The following is a 21,655-nucleotide window of genomic DNA, read 5'->3' on the forward strand; positions in this document are numbered from 1 at the left end:
CTACATAAAATCCGGACCCGTTGTCGGTATTGACGGCTTCAGAAGCTGATTTTAAAATCATTCCAGCGATTAACTTGTCGAGCGAATTTTTTTTTTAAACACACAGAACGGCTCAAGATTCCTGCATCCACAGTCTCTTTTAAAATTATTTTTTCAGAATAAATTTTAATTTTGCATCATCTATCGTGTTGGAAGTCTTTAAGGATTAGTGTTTACATAATTCGAGATTGTGATTTTAAAAAGTTGTTCATTCTGATGGTACGAGGATTATATAACGTGCATATTTTGTCAGGTGTGTCAGTAATTTAAAGATAAATATTCTAATATATTAAGTTAGGAACCAGTTTCTTTTTCTGGATGTGCCACTGGTATGCTTTTCTTCAGAATTAAACTGTTGAAGATAAATTATCTGCATTCTTAACTGTTCTTTCTGTTAACAAGTTTGCATCTGTAAATTTGCCTGCATTGTGCAGTGCATTTCTAATGAGGCAATCTAGATAGTATTCAGCCGAAGGATTGTGTTCAATTCTTGCCACGGTACTTGAGAACGATATTGAAGTCTTGGAAAATAACAAATTTATTGGAAAAATTCTAACAATGTGATCATTTTGTTTTCCTGATATGGAAAGACTAGAGGAACTGGTTGTATGGTTCACCTTTGAGTTAAGAGGACACTTAATAGAGATGTTCAAAATCCTAAAGTATTTTGGTGAACTAAATATGGAGACAATTAATAATTAGATAATGCAATATATAAAAATAATTGACAAAAGAACATGAAACTGATTGTGGACTTCGGAAAGGGTAGGATGGGGACCCACAGTCCCGTTTATATCAACGGGTCGAAGATGGAAAGGGTCAAGAACATCAAATTCCTGGGTGTGCATATTTCCAAAGATCTCTCCTGGTCCCAGAACACTGATGCAATCATAAAGAAAGTACATCAGCGCCTCTACTTCCTGAGAAGATTACGGAGAGTCGGTATGTCAAGGTGGACTCTCTCGAACATCTACAGGTGCACTGTAGATAGCATGCTGACCAGTTGCATCGTGGCTTGGTACGGCAACCTGAGCGCCCAGGAGCGGAAAAGGCTGCAAAAAGTTGTAAACACTGCCCAGTCCATCATCAGCTCTGACCTCCCTAGCATCGAGGGGATCTTTTGCAGTCGCTGCCTCAAAAAGGCTGCCAGCATCATCAAGGACCCACACCATCCTGGCCACACACTCATATCTCCGCTGCCATCAGGTAGAAGGAACAGGAGCCTGAAATCTGCAACATCCAGGTTCAGGAACAGCTACTTCCCCACAGCCATCAGACTATTAAACACAACTTCAAACAAACTCTGAACTATAACAGCCTATTGCACTTTATCTGTTTATTTATGTGTGTGTGTGTATATATATTCTATGGTATATGGACACACTGATCTGATCTGTATTTATGTCTACAATATTCTGTTGTGCTGAAGCAAAGCAAGAATTTCATTGTCTTATCTGGGACACATGACAATGAACTCTCTTGACTTGACTTGACTTGAAATATGAGAAATCTAGACCATCATAACATAGCGTGCATCTCCACACAGTGCTTGTGATTGTTAACCATAAATGACATTTGAGTTTATTGTAGACATTGATGGGAATGGAGTACAGGTTCCTGGAATGTACAAAAAACATATGAAAGAAGCTGTTTAATACTTTTTGGCAACACTTTTTAGAACTAATATTTTTCAACCATTTATTATTATTGGTTTATTATTGTCATTTGTACCGAAATACAGTGGAAATGTTTGAATTATTAAACCAACAAAGTATATAGGTTTCAATCAAAATCTTGAAGTTTTTCTTGAATTAGTAATAAGGCATTGACTGACCAAACTCCTTCTCAAATGATCTAGATCTGACTGGTGCTCAAGATGGCAGTGTTCGGATGTTTGAATGGGGCCACTCACATCAACTAGCATGCTTTCGACCTTCTGGTAATTCTAGAATAACAAGAATCCGATTTAATCATCAGGGTAACAAGGTACGTTATCTATGAAAGAATTTTAACAAATATTAAGGAATTAAAGTTAAACTTTTGCTGTTATTTCTGCATTATGTCGTCATGTCAATTCGGATGACTATAATAAACAAAATACTTGTTTTGGCATTTCACAACAGCAATCATTCTTTTAGTTGCTAGAAAGAAATTGTAGGTCATCGGATATTCTCAGATCCATTTCGTTTCCTAATGTGTTAAACTAAATATTATTGGCGTTTCCCTCCCATCCCTCCTTTCAACATCACCTGTAACAATTGGCAAGGAGATTTACTTTACTTTACATTGTCAAGATGCCAAGCTATTTTGCAATTTTGTGCATGCTATTTAGCATGCCATTTAGCTGTCTCTACTGCTTTCCTGCTTCTTGCTTGGGGACAAAATGTTTGTTACACCCTCTATATCTTGATTTGATCATAGCTGGAGCATCACTGTCAGTGTTCTCTTATGTTAACTTAAAAGTCTTATAAGGATTCATCTTTGGTTTTGTTCTGTCTGCATACTGCCCTTGAAAACTGTATCAATACATTTTAAATTACTTTTCATTTGCATGTCAGTTACTTCAATGGTAAAAGTACCATTCTCTTGCTCATTGGATACTAAAGTCCTAAAATATATCTTTGGCATTATCAAGCAATTCTTGGTAGCACCTAGACCCTCTTAGTCCTGACTTTATGTAAACTTCTACTTGTCCAAAACTCTGCTATCAACTGATAGCATCGACTCATAGTGTAAAAAGTTGATGTTATTAACTAATGAGACCTGCTTTTTTTCTCTCAATCCTGTTCAGACGTGTGAATTCCTCATTATTTTCTTACTTTCACAATACTGCACAAATTTCTCCATGGCTGCGCTCCACTGTAACATTATCTAATTCTACTGACCGGGGTCGGGCTGCGCTGCTGCAGCCCGACCCCGGGGCTTCGGGGGCTCCAACCGCAGGTCTGGTGGACAGTGACACCGGGAGCCCGCGGGTCCCTGCTGGGAGACCGCTTTTCGGGGCTTCCGTAACGGCGACTTCTCCCGCCCGAGTTGCGGGGTTGAGGATGACCTGGAGCGGGGCCTTACATCGCCCGGCGCGGATTTAAATGGCCGCGGGACTTGCTAGCACACGCCGGGGGCTCCAAGACCCGGAGCAGGGCCTTGCATCACCCGGCTTTATAATTGCCGCGGGACTTATTTACCATCACCCACCGGGGGCTTTGACTCTGACATCGGGAGGAGAATGAGGAGTGCAGGGGAAGGATAAGACTTTGCCTTCCATCACAGTGAGGAGGAGATTCACTGTGATGGATGTTTGTGTAAATTGTGTTGTGTCTTGGTTCTTCTTCTTGTGTATATGACTGCAGAAACCAAATTTCGTTTGAACCTCTGGGTTCAAATGACAACAAATAAATTGTATTGTATTGTATTGTATAACCAAAAAAGCAAAAGCAAGCAACTGCAGTGCCAGGCATCTGAAATAGAAAACAAATACTGTGAACATTTGGCAGGTCAGGCAGCATCTGTGACAAGAGAAGCAGTTAATATTTCAACGCAATTATCCTTCATACATTTCTGCACATCATAAACTCCTGCATAGCCTTCCCACCTTTGCCTATTTCATAATGGTGATCTAATATTAATTTGTCCTTTTGTCTTGAAATTGTTTATGAAACTCAAATTATCAGTTGCATGTCTATTTTTATTGTGAGTTATTTTGTAATAAACTTAATAAAGATCTAATAATCTAATAATTTAGAAAATAATCTAAAGCTAATTTCAAACGGCTCTGGCCCAAATAAATCGGAACTGAGAAGTGGCAGAACGATGTTCTACCTTTAAGGAGGTGACTATTCTGAAATTGTGAGAGCACTTTCCATTAAAAGCAAAAGATAGATAGATAGATAGAATCTTTATTTGCCACACGACCAGGGTTGGTGGTATTTGGGTTCGGTACATGATGGTACACTGCTTTAGTCACATTAACACTAATAACAACACAGATCACAGTAATAAAGTGCATCCATACCACATCACAAATCACAAATCTCACCAACAATACATGGTTTTTAAAGCGGGTGGATTTTGTAGCAAGTGACCTGAGGTGCCTCCCTGAAGGGAGAGACTGGAAAAGGTGGTTTGCTGGATGGGAGGGGTCCGAGATGATCTTTATTGCCCGTTTTGAGGTATGTTGGAGGTAAATGGAATGGATTGAGGGGAGGGGGGAGTTGATGATCCTGGAGGCCTTGGAGACAATGCGCTGTAATCTGTGTAGTGAGTGACTGTCAGTGTTTCCGTACCAGACTGTGATTGAGGAGGTGATGATGCTTTCAATTAAGCTTCTTAAGATCCCTTTATACAAAGTTTAATATTGCGAGGAGCTAATTTTGGGCCCATTATATCCCGCAGTATTTTTCTGGGCATTTGAGGGTACAAATCTACCGCAATGTGAACGTTCTAAACCAGCGCGTTCACAGGATCCCACTAGAAAGCTGATTTAAATAGACTTTAATTTACAGCAATTAAACACTAAATTCCTTCCATTTGGCCTATAAATTAATGTAAATAAGATTTAAAAATCATGTTTTACTGTGAATTATTTGTGAATATTATTTGGACACTTAGGCTATTTAAAAATGTTAATCATTTATTAAGAAATGGATAGATGTTTAGATCTAGTAATTGAAGTTTGAAATTAGCTACAATTAGGTAACTAACTAATTATATGCTTTAATTTCAGGTCATCCAAGTAAGATTATTTTATATTTGTTTCAGAATGCTTCAATCTATGATAACTGAAAATTTCATTCTGTTCTCTTAATTTTTAAGAAAGTTATGGGCTTTTGACTGTCCACGATGCTTTATCTGATGGGATAAATTACAGACTTGATTTTTTTAATCTCAAAATTTTGTAACATTGCTACTTGATGGCAAGCATGGCAAAAGAGATCCAGGAAAAAATAATGCAAAAATGGCTGCTTATTTCAAGCATAGGGTTGTAAATATCATGAGGACCCAGGCTTGAAGACAGAGTCAATAGTCATCTATTGAATTTGTTAAGGGAAATGCTGGTTTACAAAAAAAGACAAAAGGGGCTGGAGTAACTCAGCAGGTCAGGCAGCATATCTGTAGTACATGGATACATTACGTTTCTGGTTGGGTCCCTTCTGAAGACTCAGTCTGAAGAAGGATCCTGACTAGAAACATTACCTATCCATGTTATCCAGAGATGCTACCTGACCTGGTGAGTTACTCCAGCACTTTGTCTTTTTTTTTGTAAACTAGCATCTGCAGTTTCTTGTTTCTACATTTGTGGTAAAAGGCTGTTTTGGATTGGAGGAAAGTGAGTAGTGGCATTTTTGTGGGATTGGTGTTGGAGGCTATTGTTTTAAAAACAATCTACATTAATTTCCTAGGCCTGCGGGATCACTCCACGGGTTCTAACTTTGAAGATGATACAAAACATTATTGTTGTAAACTGTAAAGTGGAAAGATTATGATAAATTGTAGCAGCATTTAAACTAGATGTGTTGATGAAGTTTTATGTGAAAAATGTGATACATTTAGTAGGAAGTATGAGGAAAGGCAATATAAAATAAAGGACACTAAAAGCAATGCAGGTGCAGAGAAACCTGAGAATGTGGGTGCATAACTCATTGACAGTGTCAAGCTGGGTTGCAAAAGCAGTGAATATAGGATATATATTTTCGAATATTGTCAATATTCCTAGCGTATAAAAACAGGGTAGTCATCTTGAATTTTTATAAAACATTGGCCAGGCCTCAACTGGAATATTGTATTAACTGCTAGTCAGGTCAGAAATTATATGGAGTCACGGATATAAAGTGGAGAGGGTTGAGAGGAGATTTATGACAATGATTCCTGGAACAAAGAACTACAGTTAATTATGAAGATAAATTGGAGGTTGGAACTCCTATTAGTGGAGAAGAGAAGGGTGAGAGGAGATTTGATAGATGTATATAATATTAAGTCCAGACAGAATCAATAGTGGGGGGTTTTCCTGTTGATGAAAAACCTTGTGCAGCCTGTGGTTGGAATCTGGAAAGCAATGCCTGCCAATGTGGCCTTCAAAGGGGAATCCAATGAATACACCATCATGAAATGTGTGCAAAGTGAAAAGGAAGGGGTTAAGGAGTAGAACCAGTGAGTTGCTCTGGCACAGACCAATATGGACTTGATAGACTGAATTGTTCCTTCCTGTGCAATCACCAGTCTAGGATTCAGTGAAAAGTTGACACTATCAAAGCCATAGAGACCCTTTGGCCCAACATGTCCATGCTGACCGGGTTTTATACCTAAGCTGGTCCTATTTGCACGTGTTTGGCTCTAAACCATAACTATGCATGTACCTGTCCAAATGTCATTAAAAAAGTTGTCATTGTACCCACCTCCGCAGTTCATTCCATATATATCTGCACAATCTTCGTGAAGAAATTGCCCCTCTGATCTCTTAAATCTTTCCTCTCTCATCTGAAAGCTATTCCCTTTAGTTCTGGACTACTTTACCCTGTGAAAAAGAATAACTATTAACATTAGGATTTTCCTTTTATCTTTTCTGCCAGAGATATATTGGTTACTCTTTTTGCCTTACTGATTTCTCTCAAGTGTACTGCTACATGTATTCCTTAAGGGATTCACTTGAGCTGCCTACACCTGACACATGCCTCAGTTTTTCTGGCGAGAGCCTCAATATCCCTCATCAACCCGGGTTCCCTGAACATGCTAGCTTTGTCCTACAGTGAAACAAGAACATTCTGTCACTGAACTTCCCAATCTCACCAATAATTCTTTACCTGTAACCAGCATCTTCCAATGAACCTCTGCAAATTCCGGTCTTCACATTGGAGTTAGAATATCAGTGACTTAATATTGGATGTAGCGAAAATCATTTTGATGCCGTTTTTCCTTTTAACTTCTTTGTGCAATTGTACAAAGTTTAAAATTGACAAAGTTTTACTGCAGTTACATTTGAAGCACAGACTGTCAATGATATTTCATGGCATTTTGCAAACTCTGGGTAAAACAAGCTGCCATTCTCATTAATAATTCTTCAGTTTATGATCTTTAATTGATGTGCTTGAAGTGTCAAAATGTTACTGGCAAAGTAATTAAAATTTCTGTTTTATTTCAATCACGCTGAAGAAATGTAGAAAAGCAAGGTTGATCGTTCTGTATTAGAAATGCAAAAGATGCCATCCATTTATAAGTATGAGGTATATAACCATCTGTCTTTATACCAGTTTGGCATTGTAGATGGAGATGGATATCTGAGCTTCTGGCAAACAAATCCAATTGCTTTAGGAGCCACTCCAAAACCTTATTTGGTGAGCTAATAATTAGTTCTCTTTAATTATTTAAATCTGATATGTTAATAAAACTGCATATAATTTAATAGTCTGCTGCCTATTCATTTCATTAATTATGTTTTATTTTTCAGACTTGGCAGTGCCATAACAAAACAGCAAATGATTTTGTTTTTGTTAGTTCCTCTACTTTAATAGCTACGGCAGGGCAGTCTAGTGATAACAGGTAAGATTAAGAGGTCGATGTTTAGCTTTTGGATACATTCAGCACATTTTCCACAAAAGCAGTTGTACAATGCTGCTTTTGGTCAGAAATGGATAACAAAATTGTTAATTCTAGAATGTACTGTATCAATCACTATTTCTGGGTTATTTTGTACTATTACAAACATTCAAGGCATTTCCAGACACGAGTCACTGTTTTGTGGTTTCCACATTACAGGATGGTTGCATTTGGTTTGCAATGACCATTTTAGAATATTGAAGAGAAACCTGGACAATGTTATCCGAAGAGCAACTATTGTTGGTTGCTCTCTGAATAAATTAATGTTACTATAGCAATGTCAGACCATATACACACCAGGTATGTTAGTTGACCAATGATCAATAAAAGTATCCTCCTTTCTGACCCTCTAAATAATGGAAAGTTTCAGCCATGCCATTACATGTTTGCTCTATTCAGTCTGTTGACTTGTGGACATTCATTTAGAAATTGCAGTCTACCATTAATGGCTGCAGTACCTTGTATAGTAAAAATAACATAAATTAGCTATACCAATAATTGAGGGTGCATAATTGTCTATAGATTAAAATGAACAATATGCTGGAAACACTCAGCTGGACAGAAACATCTCTGGAAACAGAAACAGTTATTGTTTTGGGTCAGAGATCCTATATCAGAACTGGGAAAGAAAGATGAAAAAAATGTGGATTTAAGTTGCAGAGAAGTTGGCAGGAGAAATGGCTCGGCTAAAGGGAATATCTGTACTAGTATGTGACTCAATTATACAAAAATAAGTGGAAGGATGTGTTGCAATTGGGCAATGGGATTGGTTTAGATTGAGTGATTGGGCAAAAACCTGGCTAATAGTGGTCAGTGATGATAAGTGTGAGGTTAAGTAGTTAGCGAGAGTATTCAAAAAGTGGAGTATTATCTATATTTTGCAGAGAGACTGCAAATCGGCACGTGCATAGGGATCTAGGTGTTCTCATGCATGAATCACAATTTTCATTAGCATGCTCAGCAAGTAGTTCAGAAGACAAATGGCATGTTTGCCTTCTTGCGAAGAGGTTGGAATTAAGAGGGTGGTTTTGTTACCGGGTATTGATAAGGCTACACCTGAAATACTTTTCACAGTTTTGGTCCCCTTAGCTAAAAAAGGATATGGTGGCATTGGTCGAGGTACAAAGGATATACACTGGGATAGTTCCTGGAATGGGTTGTCCTAACAAGAGAAGCTAGACAATTTTGGTCTGCATTCCTTGTTTTTGATGATTAAGGGGTGAAGTTAATCAAACCCAAGATCCTAAAGGAGCTTGACTGGATAGTTGTTGAGATATTTTCACAGGTGGGAGTGCCACGAACGAGATACATAGCTACAAATTTAAAACTGAGGTGTAGGGAAATTTTATTTCACAGGGTAGTGAATCTCAGAAATTTTCTGAGCTTGATCATTTAAAGTGGAAATAGACAAATGCTTGAAAGATCAAGGAATTCGGAATTGGATGTAGAAACAAGGAACTGCAGATGCTGGTTTACAAGAAAACTTTAAAAAAAAAGATACATAGTGCTAGAGTAACTCAGCAGGTCAGGCAGCTTCTCTGGAGAACATGCATAGGTGATGTTTCAGATCGAGACCCTTCTTGAGACTGAAGAAGATTTCAGACAAGGAGTTATTGGGAACTACCACAGAGGAGGAGTTGAGGCTAACATAATCAGCCATGATCATATTGATGGCAGAGCAAACGGAAAGAGCCTGGTGGCCTGCTCCTGACCTCATCTCATCACAGATATTCCCCTTGTGCTCTACATTCCTCCCACCAGCTCATCTACAAATTTAAATTATATTTTACATCTACCTTTCACAAGTGTGATGATGACCTGAGTTTTTTTGGATTTGAGCATCTGTTGTGTTTGAGTTATGTACAGATGTCAGTTCTAAAGTAAATATTTTTGGGAAAAAAATCAAATCTGTTCTAAAGAAAACCTTTTCCTTCTGCTTAGGAATATCTGCCTCTGGGATACACTTGTGCCACAAAGTAATAGTCTCATTCACGGTAACGTATAATATATTGTTTCAAAGTTGCAATTATTTACTTAATAATGAAGCTTTATGGGGATAAGTTATAAAACATTTACTGAAGATTGATTAATATGTAGTGGATTTTGACCTAACAAGTCAAAGTTTTTATCAATGTTTTCAGCTTAAAGTTTTTATTTCAAAGTTTGATAGATCAAAAATCATGCCACACTGGTTGGCTGCTGAGGAGCTAATTCTCACCCTGAAGCTCTGCCTCATTTGTCTCCATTTATTTAGCATTCCTTTAAACATAATCCTTTGACTACTGTTTTGTCATCTGCCCAAATAGCACGTTATTTCATTTGGTGTTTGATGCACCTTTGGTAGTCTTATTAAGCCAATGAATGCAAAACGGGTTACCTCAGTTTTAATAGGCAAAATTTACACAAAATAAACACTCAAACTTTGCTTACAGTAATTTTTTATGTATAATATACATTAAAATATAATAAATCACTATCATTAATATTAAACAAAGGGTTTATGTATCTGCATATGTAAGTGCTCTGTTACAGTAGTGTTTCCAATACTTACAGTGTATTTGGCGATCAGCATTTTTTAAATCTATAGAATGAGGCAGATCTTGCATTGTCAGAATGATATATCTTTGGTTCCCATTGTTGTTTGCTATCTTTACACATGATCTTGGATTTGGATTCAAATAAGTATCTTTCAATTTTGCATTAACATTTTATCATAAGATCTAACTAGTATCTAACTAGGATGTAACTAGTAGAGTGGATAAGGGAGAACCAGTGGATGTGTTATATATGGACTTTCAGAAGGCTTTCGACAAGGTCCCACATAAGAGATTAATATACAAACTTAAAGCACACGGTATTGGGGGTTCAGTATTGATGTGGATAGAGAACTGGCTGGCAGACAGGAAGCAAAGAGTAGGAATTAACGGGTCCTTTTCAGAATGGCAGGTAGTGACTAAGGCTCAGTGCTGGGACCCCAGCTATTTACAATATATATTAATGATTTGGACGAGGGAATTGAATGCAACATCTCCAAGTTTGCGGATTACACGAAGCTGGGGGTCAGTGTTAGCTGTGAGGAGGATGCTAGGAGGCTGCAAGATGACTTGGATAGGCTGGGTGAGTGGGCAAATGCATGGCAGATGCAGTGTAATGTGGATAAATGTGAGGTTATTCACTTTGGTGGCAAAAACAGGAAAGTAGACTATTATCTGAATGGTCGCCGATTAGGAAAAGGGGAGATGCAACGAGACCTGGGTGTCATGGTACACCAGTCATTGAAAGTAGGCATGCAGGTGCAGCAGGCAGTGAAAAAAGCGAATGGTATGTCAGCATTCATAGCAAAAGGATTTGAATATAGGAGCAGGGAGGTTCTACTGCAGCTGTACAGGGTCTTGGTGAGATCACACCTGGAGTATTGCGTACAGTTTTGGTCTCCTAATCTGAGGAAGGACATTCGTGCCATAGAGGGAGTACAGAGAAGGTTCACCAGATTGATTCCTGGGATGTCAGGACTTTCATATGAAGAAAGACTGGATAGACTCGGCTTGTACTCGGTAGAATTTAGAAGATTGAGAGGGGATCTTATAGAAACTTACAAAATTCTTAAGGGGTTGGACAGGCTAGATGCAGGAAGATTGTTCCCGATATTGGGGAAGTCCAGAACAAGGGGTCACAGTTTAAGGATAAAGGGGAAATCTTTTAGCACTGAGATGAGAAAAACATTTTTTACACAGAGAGTGGTGAATCTCTGGAATTCTCTGCCACAGAATGTAGTTGAGGCCAGTTCATTGGCTATATTTTAGAGGGAGTTAGATGTGGCCCTTGTGGCTAAACGTATCAGGGGGTGTGGAGCGAAAGCATGTACAGGATACTGAGTTGGATGATCAGCCATGATCATATTGAATGGCGGTGCTGGCTCGAAGAGCCGAATGGCCTACTCCTGCACCTATTTTCTATGCTTCTATGTTTCCTGCCAGTTACAGTAAAACTACTGCCCTTTTACCATTTATTTTGTTATTGAGAGATGTAATCAGTTTTTCCGTGTGAGTTGCTTGTACAGGTGCACAACCTTTTATCTGAAAGCCTTGGGACCAGACACTTTTCGTAATTCAGAATTTGTCGGCCTTCGGAATGGAAAATCTTTAGCGTAGATTTTAATGGCTGGCTCAGTGGTAGAGTGCTCGGCTCATATCCGCAAGGTCGCGAGTTTGCGCCTTGATCCCGGCAGTTACTCGGTCGCGAGTTTGAGTCTTCAATGTCGTTTTTTCTTGCAGAATAAATGTCTGTATGAAATGCAGTGTGTTGAATGAATTCCTGAATTTGTAAATGTGCCCGCAGCATTGAATCACCTCTCGCACTCATGTCACCCTAGCGGGGCTACATGCCCTTAGGCGGCCTAGCTCGGGGATTCTTGAATCCCCGAGCTAGGTCGCGAGTTTTCGCCTCGATCCTGGCAGTTACTCGGTCGCGAGTTTGAGTCTTCAATGTAGTTTTTTCTTGCAGAATAAATGTTTGTATGAAATGCAGTGTAGGAGAGGTGTACTGACTGTGTGGGCAGAACTTTGGAAGTGATTGCCCACCAGTCTAAAAAGCCGCTGTGTCTCCCTGTCCCTGGGATAGCAGGGGGCGATCAAACAGCACAATACCCCCCTCCCCCTCCAACTCCAGAGGAATCCGCTCCCCGATGGGCCGCTACGGCGACAAGTGGCAGTTTGCCCACAGCCCGAGCTGCGCCCCCTCATCCGACACCCCAAGAACAAGACGTACCTTGCACACCATCAGCTTCTGCCCCTACATGTTCCTCTGGAGTTGGAGCAGGGCTGGGCTGGAGTTGCTGCTGGCTGTGGGTCTCTGGGATCTCCGTGCTTGCAGTGGGCCTGGGGGTCGGTGTCCCGTTGGTCCTGACGTCTCCGGCCACCCCCCTGGACTGGAGCTGAGACTGGGAACTGTACCGCCCTTGCCCCCTCCCTCTGCAACTGCAAACAACCCCACTCTCCTGCAAGGGCGGTACAGTTCCCGGAGGATGGCAGGTGGCCGGAGACGTCAGGACCAACAGGAACCCGCTCCCCGATGGGCCCCTACGACGCCCCGAGCTGCGCCCCGTCATCCACAACCCAGGTTCCTCTGTAGTTGGAGCGGGGCTGGGCTGGGCTGCTGTTGGCTGTGGGTCTCTGGGATCTCCGTGCTTGCAGTGGGCCTGGGGGTCGGTGTCCCGATGAGGGGGCGCAGCTCGGGGAACAGCTTCTGGTGGTCCTGATGTCTCCGGCGAGTTTGCAGTTTTCCTCTGGAGTTGGAACGGGGCTGGGCTGCTGCTGGCTGTGGGTCTCTGGGATCTCCGTGCTTGCAGTGGGCCTGGGGGTCGGTGTCCCGTTGGTCCTGATGTCTCCGGTGACTGGCACTGACCTGCTGGTATCGCCGACGTGAAGACAGTGCAAAGCCCCCGCGCCGGTGCAATGAGCGGGGAGCTGGAGAGGGGAGGGAAGGGGTCACACACATGGCCGGGAAGCAGAGGTATGTAGGTGGGGTGAAACTGAAGGGAGCGACAATCTGCTGCTGCCTGCCCGCTGAGTTAAAAAGTTCCCACGCAAGACTCACGAAACACTGTGTATCGTGAGTCTACCGTGGGAACTTTTTAACTCAGCGGGCAGGCAGCAGCATATTGTCAATTATTAACCCTCCCGCGCAATATACCCTAACCTTCTCTTTTATGAATGGGGATTTAGTTCCCCTTTCTTCGAGGACCGACCGGAGGTTCCGCTGTCACCTCTGCGGGCCGCCCTCGGTGAACGTTTTCAAGGACCTTTCTTCAAGGACCGAAAAAATGTCCGCTATTTGGAGGTTTTCGTTATTTGGATCTTCGGATAAAAGGTTGTGCACCTGTACTTGCAAACCATTCAGCGCTCAGTATGTGGTCTTGCATTGTGGAAACCAAATACAACTTGGAGTCACAGAGTCATAGAGCCCTTTGGCCCTACTTGTCCATGTCGACCAAGATACCCCATGTAACCTAGTCCTATTTGCTTGTGTTTGGTCGATATTCCTCTAAATCATTCCTATCTGTATGTCTGTCTGTGTATTTTAAATACTGTTATCGTGCCCTCAAACACCTCCTCTGGGAGCCCATTCCTTATACTCACCATCTGCGCGTATCAGTGCTCTGCTGTAGTGGTGTTTCCAATACTTTGTGCATTTTGAGATTTATAGTTTTTCTTTAATTTAATTTTTGCAAGGAGGCAGCTTGGATGACCTTTTCAGAACTCCTCCATTCAGTTGGGAAGTGTAATTCCTAGCTTCCAGTTGCCTGTCACTTCAAGTCCCCGTACCACATTCAAACCTTTTTTAATCTCTGTGTTTGGCCTCTTGCACAGTTCTAATAAAAGTTAAAGTAAGCAAATAAAATGCACCCTATCACCCGATTGGCGCATTGCATCTTTCATGACTCAACGTTGAATTTAATAATTTCTCATTCAGCCATTTAATTTGTGTTTCTAGTGTTTTTTCTCTCTTCCTTTCTGGTATTTTGATTTCATTTGTCCTCCTATTTATATTTCTTCTAGAGATGTCTTTCCCACTCTTTCAAAGGTACCAACATCACCCGTGCTATTCAATGTCTCTATCCCACCACACACCTTTCTGTTTTGTTCCCTCCTCTCCTCCTCCAACCTGCTCTGTAACTTAATTTTAAATGAAAGTAGTTTTTCAGTTTTGAAAATCATATACTTGAAATATTCCTCACTGATTCCAGCATTCTCTATTGTTATGCCTTGATTCAGTATATAATCTTTGCATTCCAGCATTCACATGTCATGAAAGTGGAGCTACTGTGTTGGCATATGCATCAAAGCAGCAGCTTTTATTATCTGGTGGAAGAAAAGGTTTCATCTGTATACTCGATCTACGCCAGCGACAATTACGTCAGACGTTTCAGGCTCACGATTCGCCTATTAAAGCGATTGCTGTGGATCCAACAGAGGAATACTTCATTACAGGGTCTGCTGAGGGTAACATGAAGGTACAAAATATCAATTGTTAATTTAAGATAAAATTGATGTAAATTATTTTCCAGACAGAATTTTCATCCATAATTCAGCATGTGTAGGTAAAAATAATCTGATTAAAACATGTTAACATAAAAGATGTATGACATACGCTAGCTGTGTTAGAAACGTAGAAAATAGGTGCAGGAGAAGGCCATTTTCCCCTTTGAGCCTGCACCACCATTCATTGTGATCATGGCTGAACATCCACAATCAGTAACCCGTGTCTGCCTTCTCCCCATATCCCTTGATTCTGCTAGCCTAACTCTTAAATTCATCCAGTGAATTGGCCTAGACTGCCTTCTGTGCCAGAGAATTCCACAAATTCACAACTCTCTGGGTAAAAAAGTTTTTTCTCATCTCAGTTTTAAATGGCCTCCCCTTTATTCTTAGACTGTCGCCCCTGGTTCTGGACTCCACCATCATTGGGAACATTTTACCTGCACCTAGCTTCTCCAGGCCTTTTATAATTTTATACGTTTCTATAAGATACCCTGTCATCCTTCTAAATTCCAGTGAATACAAGCCCACTCTTTCCAATCTTTCCTCATATAACCGTCCCGCCATCCCGTGGAAAAACCTCGTGAACCTACGTTGCACTGCCTTTATAGCAAGGATGTCCTTCCTCAAATTAGGAGACCAAAACTGCATACAATACTCCAGATGTGGTCTCACCAGGGCCCTGTACAACTGCAGAAGAACTTCTTTACTCCTATAGCCCTGCCTGGGTTCGACGCTCAAACCGGTCTCGGGAGAGACCGAGTTGGGAAGCTCCGGAAGCGTGGAGAAGCGCAAACCCCAGCTCACCTCCGCCTCTCCCAGACCAACCGACCACACCAGGCCCACAGAATCCACAGCCAGCACCAATTCCAGCCCAACCCCGCTCCAACTCCAGAGGAACCCGCTCCCCGATGGGCCACTACGGCGACAAGTGCCAGTTCGCCTACGGCCTCAGCCGCTACTCCAAGTACAAGCCGTACCTTGCAAACCACCGGCTTCTGCCCCTACGTTACTCGCTGCCACTTCATCCACAACCCCGAGGAGGAGCGAGGGCCCCGGCCTCGCCTGCGCCAGAGCGCCAGCCTGTGCTCAGCCTCCTCCGTCCCGGCGCTAGACTGCTGCGTTGCGGGCCGCCTTCAGCCACAGAGGGCAATGGAGGCCAAATCACTGGATGGATTTAAGAGAGAGTTAGATAGAGCTCTAGGGGCTAGTGGAATCAAGGGATATGGGGAGAAGGCAGGCACGGGTTATTAATTGGGGACGATCAGTCATGATCACAATGAATGGCGGTGCTGACTCGAAGGGCCGAATGGCCTCCTCCTGCACCTATTTTCTTTGTTTCTATGTAATCCATGCTGACTTGGACCAATCCTTTTACTGCTATCCAAATGCGCCGTTAAAAGCAGTATTGAGCCAAATGAAAGAGTTTTTGTGGGGAATTGTTTTGAACATAAACACACGTTAAGGGCAGCACAGTGTTGCAGCTGCTGTCTCACAGCGCCAGGGACCCGGGTTTGATCCTGGCCTTGGGTGCATGTTCTCCCTGTGACTGCGTTTCCTTCGGTTGCTTTGGTTTCCTTGCACATCTCAAAGATGGGTCGGTTTGTAGGTTAATTGACCTCTCTAAATTGCCCCTAGTGTGAAGAAAGTGGGTGACTGTGATAACAGAACTCGTGTGAATGGATCAATGATTGGCATGGACCTAGTAGCCGAAGGGCCTGTTTCCATGCTGCATCTCTAAACATTTTTCAAACTTCTAAAATTATGCTGTGTTGTGGGTGGATTCCTTATCAACCAATATCCTCAATAATTGTTTAAGAAGGAACTGCAGATGCTGGAAAATCGAAGGTACACAAAAAAGCTGGAGAAACTCAGTGGGTGCAGCAGCATCTATGGAGCGAAGGAAATAGGCAATGTTTCGGGCCGAAACCCTTCTTCAGACTGATCGGGGGTGGGGGGGGGGGGGTGGGGACAAGAAGGAAAAAGGAGGAGGAGCCCGAAGGCTGGGGGATGGGAGGAGACAGCAGGGGGACTGAGGAAGGGGAGGAGACAGCAAGGACTAACAAAATTGGGGACTAACAATTTTTGTCATCACAAAACATTGATTCCCCTCTGTTCTGAATATCATTGATTATCCTCCATTTTGCTTTTGGAAACACTTTAAAAAACTGAGGTTCAAGGTTCTTGATTCGAAACGTCACCTATCTGCGTTCTCCTGAGGTGCTGCCTGACCCATTGAATTACTCCAATACTTTGTATCTTTTTTAGTTATTAATGTCCAGTAGGCATTTTCCACATGACATCTTTCTTCTCACCATATATTCTGCCTTTATTAAATTGCTTTATTTAATTACTCATGACCGAGTTTAGTTTATTGTCACATGTATCGAGGTACAGTAAGAAGCTTTGTTTGTTTCCTGTCAGCGGAAAGACTATACCTGATTACAATCGAGCCATTCACAGTATACTGTACAGATACAGGGAAAAAGGAATAATGTTTAGTGTAAGATACAGTCCAGTACAGTGATTAAAGATAGCCCGAGGGTCCCCAATGAGGTTTAATTCTATTAATTTTCAGAAGGTTTGACTGGGCAAAGCTGTAATAGCAGTATAAACCCATTGGAAAGGACATGCAATTTTGTTGAAGCTCAAACTAATGGCATCTCAGAACCTTGAGCTGTTCGTTGACATCTGTAATCCAAATCATCATGAATTTTGGTTGAAGCTGTGAAAAGTCGATTAGTAACCAAAGTATATTTTCATAATCAGATATTTAAAGGAAATGATCACTGGCACCGCTGACATCAAAGAAGGTTATTGCAAGACCATGCAGCTCCAAGTAATGTAGACCTTCGGTTGATTCATACAAAATAACAGAAAAAGCTCAACAAATGAGTAGTGAAGTAATTTGTAAACTTGTCTTGCAATAAACATTTTAAACTGTACTACTTTAGAAGTTTATATTTGTTTTCTATTACTTTCAGATTTGGAGTTTGTCCACTCTCAACCCGATTCATACATTCTCAAATGAGCATGCTCGACAGTCGCTCTTCAGAAACATAGGAACAGGAGTCATGCAAATAGAGACTGGTCCGGCAAATCATATATTCTCCTGTGGAGCTGATGGGACAATGAAAATGAGGATCCTGCCAGATCGCTTTAGCACAGGAAGTGGAAAATTGGATATCTGGCAAAATGATGTAAAATTTATACTATAACAATATAAATGAACAATTTATATTATTATAGTGATACTATCAGCACAATCCGTTGTAACTTAAATCTACCAAAATATTTGTTTATTAAGAGTGAAACAAACACTGGTGCCACACATAGGATAGGTGTTGGGCTAAAGTGTTGGGGGGGGGGGGGGAGTGCTTATTCATTTTTAATTAATGCACTGATGCCTTAAGAAGATTGGACACTTAAGGACTTTGTTAATAGTTGGAAGGAGGAATTGAATCTAAATGTGTCAAAATATGAGAATGAAGTGATTTTCTTGTAAAACATGGTAAAATATATTTGCTGCTATAAAGCTTTTTGTTGAAACTGGTTGCTGATATTTTTGAAGTGTCAAAATGTACAGTGCTTTAAGAAGTCAAAGTATAAGATATAATAATTATCTTTTTTATGCTTGTATTAAAAGTTTATATATGATATAAAGTTATCATTTGAATTGTGACCATTCCTTATTTTTAGCTGTAGGAAGTCCCTGAAATACAAGCTATAAATAGATTTTGCTTATCTTCATATGGGAGAATGCAACTGGTGCTCCATACTGGCAAGGGAGAGGGGGGAAACAAATCTTGTACAGCATTGTACTGTAAAATGAAAGGTACATTTGTAAAAAAGAACATTTGTGTTGTGCTGGAGCTAGAAATTATCTACTGAAATTTAAATATTCCTTACAACACAACTATTATATTTAAATTATTTTCTATCTATGTGCAAAGTACATACGCCGAGAGGGCATCAAATAAATCTCTCCTTTCACTGCTGCTTTGCATGAGCTCACCAATGGATATGTTGCAGTTGAGCTAGGGTTGCTTGGCATCTGAAATTACCAAGATTAGTAACTCGTGATGTGGGGCAATCATGGGCACAACTGCATCCTACTATCTAGTTTTGCAATGTGTTGATCCGACTGTAAATGCTTTTAAATGTTTCAGCCTACACCATGTGAATAAAACTCCATTTTAAATGCAGTTGGGAATGGTGAGAAAACTCCTAACCACTGCACCTAAACAGTAACATTCTGAAGGTTTTATCTCAAGAAGCATGCTAAGGTGGGCAAGATTTATGATGTCTAGAGCTCAAAGTTTAAAAAAATTGTATCTTTTTTATAATCAAATGTTTAAATGCAGTACTTAATGGAAAATAAGCCAAAACCAGAATAAAGGCTGCAGCCTTCCTTTCTATAAACCAGAAAAGTAAAAGTTGCGTATTTATTATCTGATTGTTAATTATCTTATGAAATGAAGATTAAATGCTGATAACTTTAAGGAGTTACTATTTCTTTAAGATAAATCTTAAGCCAATAGTCATCAGATTTTTGTATTTACCCTTGCATATACTACCATTCACTATGATCAGCCTTGTTTTTTGAATGCAAAAGGCACTTTTTTTTAGATGTTTCTCATCCCATGCTACAAATCCATTAGCAGAGAAAGCAGGGTGACATGTTTTTTCTCGACTCGGATCATTCATGCACCACTAAAACATAGGTGTAGGGAAGCTGCCCAGTATTAATTGAACATTCTCTCTCCACGTAAGTATTCCCAGATTGTACTGATGGAGCTGATTGGAATCAGGTCTTCAGTACAACATCTTCAGCAAATTATTTATTACTTTGGTTTTTAAAAGGTAATTAGGACCAAGAAAGGCAACGTTATAGTACTTTTTTCCCTATTCGATGTCTTTTAAGGATAAATATATTTCTAGGCCAACCTAATTTGTTAGAATTAGGAAATTGCACAACTACTGTATAATCAAACAGCAACCAAATTATTACTAAATCCATATATCAAATATGCAGCAGTACATAGAACCTTGTACAGTTGGAAATTTCTCTTGTGTTCAGGAACACAGAATTAATTAAAAGACATTGTAAAAAGTAACTATTACTATTTCATGTCTAATCAATAGTGGGAATAGCTATCTGTAAGTAAAGATTATAACATTCACCTTGGTGAATGGCAATATTTTTTGTGGAGCCGGTAGCCTGGGTATAGATCAGAAAATGTATAGCTTGGAAAATGGTTTTTGCATAGGGTTCATTTTTTTAATGTTTAATTGACAAATGCAACAGTTGTAGTTAGTATAAATGTAATCTTAGCTGATCAGTTTAATGAGATTTATTAATTTCATTGGTTACATAAATCTGTGTTTGTGGTTAGCAAAAAAAGTATTCTGTTCAGACATTTACATTTTTATCCATATTGAATGGCTTATTTAGAAACCTTGTTATTTTTTTGTTATAAACTCAGGATATATCATCTTTAGAAGTGTTTTAGTACAATTAAAATTGTAAAAGTGAAACTTAGTTTACCTGTCAGATAACTTTATTTACTAGAAAATAGAAAAGAAACAGATCTTGATCATTTTAATTGTGCAATGAGAAATACTAATTTTATTAAAACAACATTTATGAAAACTTTGGAAATCTGAAGAAACAATTTGTTCTTTTGCATTTATATGAAATATTATGTAATAATTGATTTGAAAGAAAGTACAGCACAAGTTAATCATAATCAGGTAATTCCTGAAGTACAAGAATCTCCGGGATGAACACATTTTACAAGTAAAAATTAACCTTTTGCTTTGAAACAAATCGAAAGAGAAGTCTGTAATCCCAAGTAACATTACTGGTGTCTGACTTCTTGCCTTGTCAGAAGCTGCTTTACTGAATTCTCTTTAAAAATGTCAATCTTGTATTTAAAATTCATAATTGTTTCAATAAAATAGCAATGAGAATCAAGAATTTCTTTTTTGACATGTTCTTTCTCGGTTGAAAATATGGAGTCAGATTACAAGTCAGTCAAACGAACAGTTCTAGGACAGGTTGAGGAGGCTAATAATTGTCCATGTGTCGGTATTGCACAAGAAAATGAATGTCTGCAAATAAATCTGAATGTGCTGGAGGCATGAACTGCTCTGGCAAATGGCTATAATTGGATTAGAGTAACAATACAATCAGTGTCCCTGTGCTTCATAATACATTCAAATTTGTTGGTAAGAAATGTGATGGATCATCGATGTCTATAATTTTCAAAAGGTTTGTCAAGCTACAGTCAAAGTATTCAACAACATAAATAGAATTGTTAATTGCAGAAAAATACACATTTTATTTCACTTTCTAAGAACTTTATAAGATCTTGCATTGACTGTGAAATGCAGTATTTAATCGTGCCTATCACATACAATAAACAATACAGAAGGTTTTTTTTAATGATCAAAGGAGAATTACCTGTTTCAGTATCATATTTATTCATAAAGGGTTAAAACTTGTTTACTTTGTCTATCCTGACGAAGGGTGAATCGTTAAAGGATACACACACACTTTGTTAACTTGTTTGATTCTCTTCCTAGTAAGTAAGTAAGTACGTTTTATTTATATAGCACGTTTTAAGTCAACTTGCATTGACACCAAAGTGCTTTACATAAAATAGATAATAAGTTTCCATACAAACCATAAAAAAAGGTTAAAAAAATAAAGAAAATGGGCACAACACATTATAGAGTTCAACACAAACGTCCCCCACAGCAGAATCAAAAATGTCCACTGTGGGTAAAGGCACCAGAAAGTTAAGTCCTCTTCCTCTGTGAAGCACCCGAGGTCGGGGCCCATTTGTGGCCTTGCGGCCAGTCCGATGATTTTCAGGGCCCTCTTGCCGTGAAGATGGAACTCCGGCGTCGGGTGAAACATTCCTCAGCGGCTTGGAAAGTCTGGAGCGGCTGCCTCCTCCCCGGAGACCGGGGGCACTCATAGC

At 40.0% G+C, this 21,655-nt stretch overlaps 1 protein-coding gene across 5 annotated transcripts in view; it reads left to right on the plus strand.

The window, feature by feature from the left end:
• dmxl1 (Dmx like 1) overlaps positions 1-20,643 on the plus strand; it is a 240,997-nt gene extending 220,354 nt beyond the window's left edge. For all 5 annotated transcript variants that reach the window (XM_033017479.1, XM_033017480.1, XM_033017481.1 and 2 more), the window contains 6 exons: positions 1,898-2,025; positions 7,284-7,367; positions 7,481-7,572; positions 9,571-9,623; positions 14,424-14,641; positions 17,651-20,643. In XM_033017479.1, the coding sequence (XP_032873370.1) occupies positions 1,898-2,025; positions 7,284-7,367; positions 7,481-7,572; positions 9,571-9,623; positions 14,424-14,641; positions 17,651-17,884 (809 nt within the window). In that variant the 3' untranslated portion in view covers positions 17,885-20,643. The remainder of the gene's footprint in view (positions 1-1,897; positions 2,026-7,283; positions 7,368-7,480; positions 7,573-9,570; positions 9,624-14,423; positions 14,642-17,650) is intronic.
• The last annotated feature ends 1,012 nt before the right edge of the window (positions 20,644-21,655 follow it).

Source organism: Amblyraja radiata, chromosome 3 (genome assembly GCF_010909765.2).
Source record: "Amblyraja radiata isolate CabotCenter1 chromosome 3, sAmbRad1.1.pri, whole genome shotgun sequence".
NCBI classification, from domain to species: domain Eukaryota; kingdom Metazoa; phylum Chordata; class Chondrichthyes; order Rajiformes; family Rajidae; genus Amblyraja; species Amblyraja radiata.